Source organism: Lonchura striata, chromosome 3 (genome assembly GCF_046129695.1).
Source record: "Lonchura striata isolate bLonStr1 chromosome 3, bLonStr1.mat, whole genome shotgun sequence".
Classification (NCBI taxonomy): domain Eukaryota; kingdom Metazoa; phylum Chordata; class Aves; order Passeriformes; family Estrildidae; genus Lonchura; species Lonchura striata.
Genome location: NC_134605.1, coordinates 78,176,937 through 78,192,362, shown reverse-complemented (window position 1 = coordinate 78,192,362; position 15,426 = coordinate 78,176,937). Strand labels below are relative to the sequence as shown.

The 15,426-nt window shown below is 44.5% G+C and overlaps 1 protein-coding gene across 1 annotated transcript in view; it reads right to left on the bottom strand.

The window, feature by feature from the left end:
• The window catches only part of LOC110478758 (gamma-aminobutyric acid receptor subunit rho-1), a 30,555-nt gene extending 15,980 nt beyond the window's left edge, over window positions 1-14,575 (bottom strand). The window contains exons 1-2 of the mRNA XM_021545607.2: window positions 14,096-14,575; window positions 1,145-1,198 (exon numbers count right to left, since the gene is read on the bottom strand). Coding sequence (XP_021401282.1) covers window positions 1,145-1,198; window positions 14,096-14,217 — 176 coding nt within the window. The 5' untranslated portion in view covers window positions 14,218-14,575. The remainder of the gene's footprint in view (window positions 1-1,144; window positions 1,199-14,095) is intronic.
• Between the last annotated feature and the right edge of the window lie 851 nt (window positions 14,576-15,426).

Genomic DNA, 15,426 nt, shown 5'->3' with positions numbered 1-15,426 from the left:
GTGAGTTTTAGTCTTGAATTATCCCTCAGGCCCTTTAAAAGCTGCCCCTGCTTCTGCTTGAGGTTTCATTCAGCCTCTGAAAGACTTGTGAGTGTACATTAGGGAAGGTTTATGCCTGTCCAAGGCAGAGGTGCCATATTAGCAGGCCAGTGGCAAAGCAAACATCTGAGGGCAGGTTTGACCGTGGTCAGAAAAGTGCTTTCTCCCTGCCAGTGGCAGTGGGAGGAACAAGTGTCGTGATGGAGAGCCCATGGAAGGGGCTCGGCTCTGCAGAAGGGATCCCTGGAGGGAAGGCACCACTGACACAGCACAGCAGCACAAGCTGTGCACAGCACCGCGAGGCCGGAGGGGATGTGCGAGTGGCCGTGGCTCACCCCTCAGCCCCACGAGGGGGCTCTGGGCCCGCTGGGTCTCACCGGTGGCGGCTAACCCTGAGGAGAGGCTAACCCTGAGGAGAGGCTAACCCTGAGGAGAGGCTAACCCTGAGGAGAGCTAACCCTGAGGAGAGGCTAACCCTGAGGAGAGGCTAACCCTGAGGAGAGCTAACCCTGAGGAGAGCTAACCCTGAGGAGAGGCTAACCCTGAGGAGAGGCTAACCCTGAGGAGAGGCTAACCCTGAGGAGAGCTAACCCTGAGGAGAGGCTAACCCTGAGGAGAGGCTAACCCTGAGGAGAGGCTAACCCTGAGGAGAGGCTAACCCTGAGGAGAGCTAACCCTGAGGAGAGGCTAACCCTGAGGAGAGGCTAACCCTGAGGAGAGCTAACCCTGAGGAGAGGCTAACCCTGAGGAGAGGCTAACCCTGAGGAGAGGCTAACCCTGAGGAGAGGCTAACCCGCGCGCCGCCCCGCCGAGCCCAGCCCATTCCAGCCCAACCCAGCTCAGCCCAGCCCCGCCCAGCCCAGCCCAGCTCAGCCCAGCCCAGCTCAGCCCAGCCCAGCCCAGCCCAGCCCAGCCCAGCCCAGCCCAGCTCAGCCCAGCTCGGCCCGGCCCAGCCCGGCCCAGCCCGGCCCAGCCCAGCTCAGCCCAGCCCAGCTCAGCCCAGCTCAGCCCAGCTCAGCCCAGCCCGGCTCAGCCCAGCCCGGCCCAGCCCAGCCCAGCCCAGCCCGGCCGTGCGGCCGGCAGCGCCCTCCGGGGCCTTGCTTACCTGCCTTGCTTGTGCCCCTCGCCGTGCGCTTCCCGCCGGTGCCGCTGCGGCCGGCTGCATGGGAACAACGGGAAAGGAGAGCTGAGACAGCTGGGACGGGCAGGGGGACAGGATGTCGGGAGGGAGGCCCCGGAGCCCTGCAGCTTTACCTTCTGCACGTGTGAGAAGCGGTGCTTACCTTCTTTTTCACCCTTTCACCAAAGGCTGGAGTCAGGCTGGGCACGGCAGAGGGTGGGAGGGGAGGGATGCTCGGACACACAGCGGGGACAGGGCAAAAGGAGGGAGCTATGATTTTTGCCAGATGGGATGCCTCTGTTCTTGACTGTCTGGCAAAGTACCCAGGCAGGCAGCTCAGTCCCACCTGCCCAGCTTTGGCTGGCAGCACCAGGGGCTTTGGAGGCAGGAGCTGCCATGGGGCCTCGGGTGCTGAGGGCACAGCATGACACCTGCAGACCAGAGTCAGCCGGGTATCTTCACGAGAAGAAAAGATTTTCAAATTATTTCAGGGGATTTTAAAAAGAAAAAAATTGTGCAAATTGTTTCTGACTTCATACCATCTCCCAGCTGGCTGTCAAGAAACATCTTCTCAGGTCTTTGGCCAATATTTTATTTAATCCTTAAAGGCAAGAATAATGCTTTTGGTGATGTAAATGGTAGCTTAAGCAGAAGTAACATTTTAAACATTTAGCAGTTCTAAGACATCTTTAACTAAAAGTAAAAAAATTAGTTTCTCTCTGTAATAAACACTAACTCCAATCAACTATACTAATGAGGCTTTTTTAGCAGACATTTCAAATCCCTCTGTAGAGACTTACAGTGGCAAAACTCTTTTTGCAGTAATGGTTGACAGCACCTGAGCACCACTGTCCCTTTGGTGTGTGGTGGAGGAACCCCAGGCCTTGTGGGACAGTTCCTTTCTGAGCTGGGAACATTCCAAAAGCCAATAGTATGGAAGGGAAATTCATCCTGCTGCTGCCACAGAGAAGCAGACAACCAGGTCAGGAATGGGCATGTTGGGCTGTAGCATTGACTTACCCCGAAGTGAGGCACTGGATGAGTAGGATTTTTTTTTTCGCATTATCTACTGCTTCCTAGAGGAATTCTAGGAATAAGTGCACAGACTTATGTGTTTGGGAGAGTCTTTGGGCTATGCAGCATCATTGCTATTAAAAGAAGCAGCTTCTGCAGCACTGCTTGGACCTGCGCAGCACACAGCAAAACACTTGCAAATGGAAAATGCACTTTCTGGAGTCTTCTGCCTTGTTCTACATCCTCTCTGATATGTCTCACTGCTGCCTGTTTCTATCTGCTGGCTGTCAGGAAGTAATTTCTTGTGTTTTGGGGATAAGCAGATTCTGGCAACAAGCTGACCGATTTACATGACTTTAAGTGCCCTAGTAAACTCTTGGCTGTTCAGGAATAATGCTGCTATTTGAACAGGGATGAAGCAGGCCATGTTTTTGCAATTTCTAATTTTCATTTCCCTTCTAGGTTTTATCATGGTGGCTCTGTCCCTATTCCGCTTGTCAAGGAAGACTTCAAGGCATGGCCATTAAGGATTCATGGCTAACTCATCCCCATCCTCTGCACCCAGCAACCCTGGGTGCTTCATTTTAGTTTCTCCAGGTGTTTCTGTCTCGCCTCTAAATTTAGCTTTATCTCCCTGTCACAGACAAGCATAAAATGTCCCCCATGCTCCATCCACTGCAGGGTACTATGTTCATTTGAGCTTTGGTTTGGGTATTTGCTTCTTTTTGCCAGTCCTGTTCCCCTTGTCACAGCTCTGTGGTGGCAAAACTTTTTTACCTGTTACCCAGTTACTCCAATTTGAAGACCCATTTCTTTCTAATCAATAAATATCTTTTCTGCTCTGGTTCCTGGAAAGTCCTCTGCTGGCTCAGTGATCAATGGCAGTTCCATCATGGGACCCCATTAGCCCACCTGTCTGGACTGTGAATCAATGGAAAGCTGCTGTGGCTTCTGCTGTTTCTGGGTGTTTGTGGTTAACAGCCTCAGCCAGGAGATTCAGCCCAGACATTGTGCACCAGACATTGTGCACAGATTGCTCAGCACAACTGGCTGGGAGTGTCCCTCCTGCCTTCACTGGGGTGACAGGCTCCTTAAAACTAAACAATCATCCCTGAGATAAAATACACTGAATCATGAACAACCCTTTTTTTCCCCCACACAGTCTTTTATCTGCAGCAGTTACAATGCCAACAGGCATTTTGTGTCTCATGAAGCTCACAGAGATGCTTTGTGAAAAAGCAACAACTGGAGCAGAGTGGCTTTTATTCACAGTGCATTGCTAGAGTAACTCTTGGGCTCTTGATGGCAGCTGGGGTGATGCAAAAAGTCATTGTCCCAGATCTACCCACTTCTTCAAGGGTCCTTGAGATGCCTCTGCCCCAAAGTCTGAGGCTTGCTGGGGCTGGGAGGCAATGATGTGGCTGAAGTGTAGGATAGGTGGGGAAGAAAATCAGCCAACCCAGATCACTACTGCTACAGACACAAGGCAAAAGGAAGTTACCCTTTTTGTATTTTAAAGCATGATATTTCCTATTGCTCTAATAATCACCCCAACACAGCAAAAAGGCTTGCATGGTTAGGGTTAACAGTGTCTGATTTTCAGAAGAAACAGTCCAACCATGATATCTGAAGGTTCCAGCAGGCATTTCCAAATGCCCCACTTCACAGAACAGGTGCTAGACGAATGTCAGGTGCACACTTACAATGTGCACCAGAAACTCCACAGTATTCTTCATCTTGGAAATAAGAACTTTTGGAAGCAACCAAAACAAATGTGAGAGGTCACTACCTGTTGTAGCATTTTAGTTTGCACATGTTACTTCTGCAATATACATTTTCCGCCTGTAATCTCACAGATCAGCCAATACACAGATTTCCTCACCACTGATGCAAAGCAACAGGGGATATGGAGCTTGTTGAGACTTCTAATTGGAAAGTAAAGAAAGTGATGCAAGTCCCTCTTGCCTGCCAACCATGCCATGGCACTCGACTCTGGGCCCTCCATCCCTGTGTGAGCAGGTGTGGACAGCTTGTGCTGTGCCTCCATCCTGCACCAGCTGTGCTGCACAGACCTCATGCCATGATGGGCAGGGGAACGCCAGCACCCCTGTTCTGCTTGGTCTTCCCATCAAATTTCATCTGGGCAAGGCAGGAGAGGGCAGCGGAGGCAACACAAGTCCGTTTGGGGAACAAAATCTTGGCAGGATGGACATGGGATTGGCAAAGGTATATTGGTACTCTAGAGATCTGTGAGAAGTGTAAAAATCTTATTAAATAGCTAGTAAATGCCTACATATTTGACTAGGCTTTGATCTCCCTATTTTACGAATGGTTAGTGACTGGGGTTCATGCGACATTAGCATCCTGTTAAAGGCCAAAACCAGACAGGGGAATGCTGCTTGAGGGAATGGAGGAGAAGCAAAAAGGAACTGAGGATTGTATGCACAAACATACAGGGGGTTCCTGCAAGGAAAAAGTAGGGCAGAGACAAAGGGAGTTGGGATCTGCAGCAGCACCTGTGCTTTGTGTGAGACTGAGGAGAAAAGGTGGGCAGAGGTGGGGAGGGAATTGAGGAATGCCAGAAGATATCAAAAGGAGCAAAGAGAGGAGGCATCAGACTCAAACAGTGCTTCATAATTTTGTGGGATGACTCCTGGGGCACAGAGAGCCTGGACAGTCCCTCATGAGTAGTGATGTCCCCTCACCTGGACAGAGATAATGTCCAGCTCCTGGAGACATGCAAGCCTTGCTGTGCTAAAGAACTTCCCAGCCTGTGTCCCAAAGGAAGAAAAGAGTGTTTGGAGTGGGGAGCTCACAGAAAGTTCCTCCATAGCATGCTTTAAGACTTGCAAATGAATTGGGAAGGCTTCTCAGCAAGCAGGAGATGCTGGTGAACAGGTGGTGCAGCAGGTCCAGGTGAAGACTGAAAAGTTGTCCAGAGCCCAGGGAGAAGCTTTGCAGAAGGAGGAAAAGTGAGGTAGCTAAATGGGAAGAAAACCCACCCAGCACTTGAGGGAGGAAAGAGCAAACCTGAAGTGAGAGGAAGCTACTTTTACCTAGTGACATGCACTTCACCAGACATGATCCACTGTGTAATACATTCATTCCCCAGGGATAATGTAGGATAGAAATCCAGTAATTTGTACTCAAATTGAGAGACTTGCAAAACCATGAGCTGTAAACAAGACTCTAAGAAATGAGGAATATTTATCATTAAATGTTTGGGGTTTTTTTGTATTTGTCAAGCCCTTATTTGTTTGTAATTATTTTGGACTATGTGCCCTTATGATTAATAAGTTTAAAGATTGTGAAGAAAGGTGATACATTGCTATTATAATATATATTGTTAAATATATTAAAAGAAAGGGGGAAATAACACTATTTTTGATGTTTACATTATGAAGCATGAGAAACTGTGGGATTCAGGGCTCTTCTCCCATCTTTTTTTTGAGTGATGCAGAAAATTGAATGGGACTCCCATTTTAATCCATTATTGCTTGAATACAGGTCAGTCTCAGAATCCTAAATATGCAGGAGACATACATACATGCTTTAAAAGTTGCACTTCTTTTGCTCTTTGCCTGGACATAAACACTGACTAAAGATGAAAAGGGAACATATGTACACATATTGATTACTCACAGAAAAGTCGTGCTGCCTGAGGTCTTGACACTGTATCTGATATTGCAAAAATGAAAGTACCCCTATATAAGTTGCAGGAATTGCAAGCAGTGCATGGGTATTGGGTAGTTTTGTGTTACATATGTTGAAAGGAAGAGTTGGAAGAAGCAGAAGATCCATCCTGCCAGCTAGGATGAGGCAGGCGTGGTGCTAGGACTCAGCCAAGTTAAAAAGAGAAATAGATGAAGGGAAGAGGCCAGGACTAATGGGTCAATGCAGAACATGCTGAAAGCCTTCATGTCTGACCCAGTCCTAGAAGAAAAGTTGACTTGCAAGCACAGTGTAGGTGAGGGAAGGGCATTTTAAGGAGTATTTAGATAGTTGAAGGTATTGAAGTCAACAGAGGCTGATGGCATTTCCCCAGGAGCACTGGGAGTACCAGGTGCTACAGACTCTGAGCTGTAAGTCATCACCTTCAAGGACTCCTCAGAGATGGGTGATGCCCCTGGGAGGGCATGAGGGTGAAAATAATACCTGGTTTTAAGAAGAGTACAAAAGAAGGAAGTTGGAGCTTTGAGATCCAAAAATAAATTGTTACAAACTGAAGTGATCCATTGGTTTGCCCCTCCCCCAGGGAATGAGATTATAAAGATCAGTCAGTGTGAATCTTTGCAATAATTGACGTCAAGCCAGTCTAATGTCCTCTCTGATGGTGTAACTGGCTGCCTTAGTGTAAGCGGGAGGAAAAGTAGATTTGAGTGAGGTTTTTAATTTTCATTACTAAACAAGGAAAATAGGGTTGAGATGGAACTGTGACTTTGAACATGTCTGAAGTACCATGGTTAATGTGATGCCATTCATTTGCTGCTGAGAGACACTAAACAATATTTCACAGATTTCATCCTGGAAGTAGCTGATCAATATTTTCAATAATAAGACAAATGACAGAATTATAAAACTCGGTGGGCATGAGGGCATGCTTGAAAGAGAAACAGGCATTTGGGAATCTAAGGTCACAATTCAAAGCAGCCACAACACGTTGGAGAAGAGGTCTGATGTCAATATGACAAATTGCAATAAAAGATAATAAATACTAAGAACAACATGGAATATGGAGAAATAAATGTATAAATAATAATTAGGGAATAATTAGGCAAAAAAAATAGAATTGTAATAGAATAGAACAGAAAAAGTAGAATTGTAACAATTCTGCTGTTGGAGCAAAGTTAAGGAATATTCATCTTGGCACAGGACCAGATAGATTTAAAGTAAATGGATTTAACAGTTACAAGTCAACAGGCTTTTACCAGGAAGAAAGCCAAGTAATAAACTGTTGAATCAACTGTCATTGGTGATACAGGACTGGAAGGCAACAGCTTTCTACTTCTTTGGAACTCTAAAAAGCTACTGACTGTTCCACTGGACTAATTAGCTACAAAGATAGCAAAAACCACCAAAAGTAGACACCAGATAAATATAGTATGCATTGAAGAAGAGTTTTCTTGAAGCATAGTATGCCCTTTAGAATTATGGAAACATTAAGTTTGGAAAAGAACTTTAAAATCATCAAGACCAGCCATCAACCTGGAACCACCACCACATTCACCATTAAACCATGTCCTCAAATGCCATATCCACGTTTTTTGAACATTTCCAGAGATGGTAACTCCACCACTTCCCTGGGAAGCCTGTTTCAGTGCTTCACCTTCCCATGAAAATATTTTTCCTAATATCTAATCTAAACCTCTCCTGGTGCAACTTGAGGCCATCTCCTCTTGTCCTGTCACTTGCTACCTAAGAGAAGAGACTGGTACCCACCTCACTACAACCTTGTTTCAGGCAGTTGTTGTAAAATAATGGCCTTCTCTAAAAAGTTAGTGGCCTTGTAGACAAGACTGATCAAGATCACACACAGGTTCTTCTCATAAAGAAATCAGAAGTCAGAATGAAGCTCCCCATGTGTGTATGGTTACAAAACAAGAAACAGAGGAATTATGGAGAGTTTTTACCATGAAGAAAGTTTCCCATGACACCTATAATAGCATCACTGTTGTTCAATAGCTTTATAAATTATTTTGGATAAAAAAGTAATTACTGGAAACAATATTTACTGAAGATATGTAAGTATTCAAAGAAGTTAAAATCCGAACTATGGGTGGAGAATTGCAGCAGACTCTCATGACTTCAGAAAAATTCAGTGCTAACAAATTCAGAAAAGTGTACATTCATTTCTACTTTGTATTTTTATTTTTTTCCATTTTGCCTTCAGAAATGACGTTAAAATAGTGATGGCCTCCAAACCAACCGTCACTGCTAAGGAAGTGTCACTGTGCTATTTCTTGGCAAACATCAGCATAATGATGCACAGTGCTCAAGAGGACAAACAATGGTTCAGCATTATTGGGGACAGAGCAGCAAAGGAGACAGAGGCATTTCAAAGCTGTTAGCAACACCAAGGCATGTCAACATCTCACATATCCAATGCCCATAGCCAGAAAAAATAGCAGAGTAAGAGGAGAGATCTTGGAGGTGGAGAAGCTTTCCAGGCAGCCTGAGCAGGGCTCTCAGAGTGGAAAAGGAGAAGATGGCCAAGTGATAATGGTTCAAGCATATAAATTCAAGAGCAGCTTGGTGCAGGTGGGCAGGAATCTGTCACTCAAGACTTTCTGCAATGCATAGCAAGGAAAAGAAATTTGAAAGAAAGCATGCAAGCATGGCATCACACTGTGAAATTCACTCTGAAATCCGTGAGTGCTTTCACAGAAGTGAGTTTGCAAGGTGACAGTGTATTTTGAAAGAAAAACCATCATCATTTGATGTGAACTCAACTCTGCAATGAGAAAATCAATTTATATGCACTCAGGATGGAAGAAACTACCTTGCAGCATCTCTGAATTGGTTTGGGGTTGGTTTTTGTTTTGGTGAGGCTGCACACAGCCCGTTATGTCTCCTCACACCAGCTCATAAAACACATTGCAGTACTGGTGAGCCAGAAGAAAACATAAAGCTGCTGATCCTGAGGAAATTGCAATGTTGCCTGGAGCTTCTATCATTAGGGGCCATGCAAGGCTGAAGAGTACTTGGGTGTATGAACATAGCTACAGAAGTGCCAGTAGAGACTGTTCTGCCACAAATGCAACAAATAAAGTCAGGAAGCTATGTGGCACATAGACCCGAGATAAATTCTAGAAGGGACGAAAGGAGGCCGGTGATAATGATGAAAGTAGAAAATAGAGTTTTCAAAGCATCATCACTTGCTATGAGAAGCAGAGCGGGGACACTTCTGTCTGGTCCAAGAAAATGTGCCACGCAGGATTGAAATTTCTGGAAAGAACGACAGGGGTGAAAAGACAAATGAGAGAAATAGTGAAGCAATAATGAAAAATAAACTAATGCATAACAATATTAAGAAGAGGAGCATGGTTGGAGGCAAGAAAAGGGTTTGAAGTAAGCCACAAAGGGATATGAAGTTGAAAGCAACAGGGTAAATCTTAGCAGCTTTGTGTGACAAGGGCAAGGGATGTGGCTAGGGAAAAAAAATGAGGTAGGTGGAACACAGGGCAGAGAAAGGAACAAAATAGAGAGAAATAGCTTATTGAAGAAGAGGAGAAACCTTCAATAAGGGAAAGAAAAGGAGTGAAGGAGATGAAGAAGAAAGGAGAAAAGGGGAAGGCAAGTTCCTAACTGGGAGATGGGGAGATACCACTTGCACTGGCCTGAAGTCCACACTGGTCTCGTGTTCTCTTGAGACCCAGCACTGCTGGAGCAAGAGGTGTCCAGACACAACTCAAACTGATCCCAGAAAGCAATGCCTTGGGACCTGTGGGCTCAATGGATCTGGCTCACCACTGATAATGTGGCAATGCCTTCAACAGGCATTTTACAGTCTTACCATGCACTCCAAAAGTCTGATCTAAAGACACTTTGCATTAGCAAGATTTGTTTATACAAATGGGTTACTATTTGGAGATAAGAGTGAGGCAAAATTATTAGTAAGGGAATGGTAGGGACATGACAAACAACATGAAGTGAGTCTCTTAGGTAAGGTTAAACAAACATCATCTCTGGCTCTTTTACAGTGAAATCTCTTCTGTTGAGAGCCATTTGTCTGCCATTTTTATACCATTTGTCTGAAAGGTGGTTTTAATGCTGTCCAGGGAGATTTTAGTGTTAAAAGAGATTTTTCTTTCCCCCTGCCCCCAGCAGTTAGCTCTGGCAGAACAACAAATATGGCTCAGCTCCAGGACAGTTCTTTTCCTATTGCTCATCCTCTCTAGTAGATTCTGCAAGTCTAATTAGCAACACAGGCTTTGGCCCTTTTGTTGACACAATGATGTTTTGACTTTTACTGAGCCTTTGCATCATTCTAGTGACCCCCCCCTCTGCCTCCCTCCGAAGCCTGGTGGCCTTCCAAGAGCCTGAGCAGTTGGGAAAACAGCAGACAGCTCTCTTGCCAGTGCTCCGGAACTCAGCTCCTTTCTGTAGGAGTTTTGGCACTCTGAACTAACAGGCATAAAAAGCCTTGCAATCCCTGCAGGTTTTGCACACAGCTGACTGCAAACTGTGAATGTGTATGCAAGGTGAGAAAGCTTTTATTTTTATATTGCTGCTCTTTGAAGTGAAATTCCTTTGAGGTGATTTGTCCTGGAGATTAGCAAAAGTAAGTAGTTGAGTCTGACTGGCACAGAGATATTTTTACAGTGAATTACAATATTTGAAGGCTCTGTAGTAAGTCCCGTGCAATAAAGCTATCTACTGTATTGCTTTCTCTGTGACTGTCTGTATACTTTGACCTAGACTGATTTGCCATTTTCTTGTCACACTATGTCCTAAAGCCTCAGCAGCTTTATTTAAGGAATTTTTTGGGACCTTTTTCAAAATTCCTGTCATGCAAACCCAGTCCTCATAAGACTGTGGTGTATACATGAACTCTCATGGACAAAGCCTCTCCCATCTGCTCAATCTTCTTCACAGCTCTTATGTCTCATGCTAGAATGGGGTACCTGCAGTGACAAAAATTGTGACAGAGAAAGAGTCTTACCCTGCAGCTCCCCATATACTCCATTTGCCACATCTCTAGAATGTGAAGGCTGTGGATGTGAGCTCAGCTGGATTTGAGCAGGTGAAAAGAGAAGGCCTAGAGCTGAAAACTATAGATCCAGAGGTGAGTTTTAATTTGAAAGCAGAGTTCAGTGCAAGTTAGTCTCTTTGGAAGAAACTGATACACAATCCAAAGAAACAAATTAAAGCCTATGTATTCCTCCATCAGCTGCACCGTGAGAAACAGGGGTAAAGCTGGACACGTCTGCCAGGGACAGCAGGATGCTGGCAACCCACCCAATGTGGCAGGTCTTTACAGCAGGTGCACCTGCCATGTGCCAACACCGGTGGCTGGCGCTGAGCCCTGGCACTAGGGCAAAAGGATGATCCTGTTGTTCTGTAGGGATTCTGGGGGCCAGGGAGGTCATGGGTGCCAAATCAAGCCATCCTGAGCATCTTGTGATGGTGTGGATACAGTCTTTTCCACGTCAAATAGATTTTCCCATCAATCCACACTGAGGTCTGTGTCTTTCTTCAGAAAGAAAAGACTATAGTGGAGGGATGGATTTCCATCCTGGTCCTTACCACAAGCCTTATGGAGCAAGAGATAAGAGTGTTCAGAGAGGAGTAAAGAGGTCAATTACTCTAACTTCTCCTCCTGCAAAAAGACTGGATGTTGAAGGGAGGGGGAAACAGAGTCAAATCCAAAATGTTCAGGAGCAATGTTTTCTGCATGTTTTTCTGATGTAATATAGCATCCTCCAATCTGTTTTGAATCCAGGATCTAACTCTGTGATGGAAAAAGACATGGACTTTGATTGTAGTGCCAAGGAATCATGCCTAATTCAAAACTGTTTTATATAACCAGCATCTTAACATATAAGAGACCACCCTATGAGAGCAAAGAGGCTTGACTGGACCTCTGAGATGAGGTGTTCTGCTATACACAGATGCCTGGTAGTGTTTGGCTTCATATCCCACTGGAAAACCCTGACTGCAGTCATGGGGAGGTCAGGGGGAGGTCATGGGGATTACCTCTGCATACAGCACTTGCTGGAGTGCTGTACAAATACTGCACCTAGTCCTGATGTCAATCTTGAAAAAGCAGTGAAGGGACAGAGGAAAACAAGCAAATGGCTGGGTCAAAGCTTGGGAAGCATTCCACACTGAGAAATGCAAGAAGATTTCTCTCCTGAAAGTATGTAAGCAGGGATGATTGGAGGCTTGGTCTTCCTGCAAATACCTCGATGGAGAGGAGACAAGATAGCACAAAACAGGACCAAACAGATGGAAGTCAGAGTTAAAAAATACTTGCAATCCTGTTCTGAATTTGATATTGAAGGTTTGGTACAGAAGGGTTTGTTGGTTGTGCTTAGGAGGAAATCCTAAGGTCCTGTGGTCATCCTATGGATGGCCATAATAATCTTTTTTTACTTTACATGGGTGTCTCACAGGCTGTCCCATCACAGGACAAAGTGGGCACTGTGCTGGGCACCATGCTGTTGATGGACAACCCTACAGCCACAGGCCAGCTTTTTTCCTCTCTCCCCATTAGCTGTCCTCAACATCATTGTGCCCTACTGAGGAAAACATGGGCCAGAAATGCCCTCCCAGGCCAGCGTGGGCATGCTGGGAGGGCAGTGGAGCCAGTTCTCCAGAGCCACATCACCTCAGGGCTTTCTGATGGGCTTACCCTGAAACAATTACACCTTATATGCAAAGTATAGGTGAAGAGGCAGCTCCTGCATTTAGTGAATCGGTATTTCTTTTCCATTTTCACACATTTTTAAAACTTTTTGGCTTTGATTTGTTATATTGTCACTTCATTGCACTGACACTATTAAGCATTTAGTGCACTATAGAGCTTTCCTTAAAGATGACAAGCAAGAAAATGGCTGTGTGTGCACATTCCTCTTGTCTGGATGCTTCCCAGCTCACATGGTGGTACCTTGCTTTTCACCTCCTTCATTTGCTACAGCCAACATGTTACCTCTGCTGTCACTGTCATGAAGCCTCATCAAAAAAAGGGATTTTGTGCCTGTCTTGTACCCATACTGTCTCTGGTAATGCATCCCCTGGGGCTGCTCATGAAGAGAGCACTGCATCCATTTTGCCAGTTATACCTCCATGGAGGTGGTGCCACTGCTAAAGCCACTTCCTACATATCAAATGGTTCATGGATGCCCGAGGACTGCCCGGGACACTGCAGTCCCTCTGTAAGGTGCCCCTCACCTGCTACAAGGGGCTGCAGGAAAATAAGCACTTTCCATCCCTTCTACCTTTCAGCTGTGTTTTTCTGAAGGCTAATAAGAGTGGTTTGAATTCCTCAGGACTGTGACATTCCTGCATTTCCAACCCTATACACTTTATAGGACTGATGATGATATGGAGCCTTTACAGATCAGCACTATAGTAAAGCAGAGACAACACAGGTTCCATTTGTCACAAGTAGAAGTACATAGCATTTAAACAACATTAAATGTGTCAGCTATATTTTTACATAAAAAAGAAAAAGTATTTTTTCCTCCAGGTGTAACTTGTTTTTTGCCTGAACATAAAAATCCTCACACAAAGTTCCAAATATTTCCCAAATAGAATATAAATAATCAGAACTCAGTTGTAACAAAAACCCTTCCTCCACTCAAGTCCTCCTGAAATGGCTGTCTACAAGGTAGATCAAAATATCATATAGTCATTTTGTAAGAGAGATATATAGAGACAAAGAATAGACAATGTTTTAGATAATTTTAGCATATTAATACTATATACTGAATGCTCTTTCTAGTTCTTCTGATAATTGACCATTGCCTTGCTGAGAGACTTTATTTTTTCCTTTTAAAAGGTCTATAAGACAAATTACATGGAAACAAAAAAACAAATTCTGAATGTTTTCATCTGAGGTCTCAAGTCTATCTAATCTTTAGTGAATTAAACAATTCTCATGGACCTAAATTTCATTTTCACTTTCATGTAAATATTCTATCACATTTTAACTACCATAAATATAAATATCTCTTTTTTTGTACCCTTTCAAACTTTTAGACACTTCAGAAACTATTTTTTGAAAGAAGCAGTGATTTTCACTGTAGAAAATGCATTAAAACTTACTCATTGGCAAAAGAAACTACAGAAAATATTTTTGCCGGAGAGATCACAGTCTGCAAATGCAAGCTCAAATTATCTGTTAGTCATTTTATCATCACCCAAAATATTACATTTATCCAAACTATAGCTACTTGAATATAAAAACATGAGACTCACCTGCCTTTTTTGTATACCTCATGTATTTCTTTTCCTTGTCGGTGGGTTCTGCATTCAGTGGATAAAATCCATCCCCACAGCAGGAGGAAGATGCTAAAATGCATTTTATGGACAGTCAACATGTTACCTGAAGGTCCTGTATCCAGAAATAGTCCATACAAGAAAAAGAAAACCTAAATGTAGATCCTGTTTCTCTTTTTAAGACATTATCGGTCTGATCGTTATTGAAAGGATGTTTACTCATACAAAAAATCATCCTGCAGTATTTAATCTGGACAGTGGGGAAAGCAATTTCCACTAAACCTATAAATCCTCCTACGTCAGATGGCAGGGATTTTCTAGCAGTGTTGAATTCACGTATTCCCAGACAACAATTATTTTTAGTCCCAACAGGCTATTTTACTAATTGGTTTAAATTGAACCCTGTTCAAATACCTGTGGCACATATATAGATATGTTTCTGCCTTGTTAAGTGAAGTAGTGCATTTGGTCAAGTAGGCGTCATTGGTAATTCTTTAATCACCAAACTTATCTATGTAGCAGTAATGTTTGTTACAAGCACTGTAATAAATTGAAAAGTATTAATAAACATATATAAATTTACTGGAAGAAAAATTTATTTAGCTCTACGAGCAGCATTTGATCCTGTATGTTCTTCTACATTACTTTAGTATCCAGTGATGCTGTGGCCAGAATGGTCAGTGCTTTCATGACTTGTGCTCTGCTGAGCACCATGTCTGGGAAGTATCCTGGTTCAGAGGAACACTGGGAAGGACAGAATGGGGAGATGGTTCTGCCCTCTGCACAGGGATGTTTGGAGACATCCTGCCAAAATCGAGCCACAAACACCCACCAGAGCTGCAGGAGAACTTGGGGGCCCAGTGTGTCAGGTCTCATGCGACTAGCAAGATCCTCATTTGCGGTAAAGAAAATAAAATGGCATGGGCAGAAATAGGGCTGGTCGAGCCAGCCACGCTGCCCATCAGTTTGGAGCTCATACCCTCCCTGCACAGCCCCCTGCTCCGTGTTCACCCTCCTTCTCCTCTGTGCCCCCCAGGGCCTCACAGCTCTGGTTCCTACTTCTGCCTTCTCATGGAGACCTCACCTGTGCCCTGCTGACACCACCAGCCTTGTCCCACCTCTGATAACAAGGCGCTTCTTCCTCTGCCTGTTACCCATGCATTTCTATTTCAGAGCAGTTTGTCAGGTCACCCGTTTCTTTCTAGTAACCCTGGGGAGCAGATCTCTACCTGGCCTAAGCTGCTGTGGCTTTACTGACTTTGGTGAGCATTTACACTGCTGAAAGGCACTAACATTTCATTCAATCAACG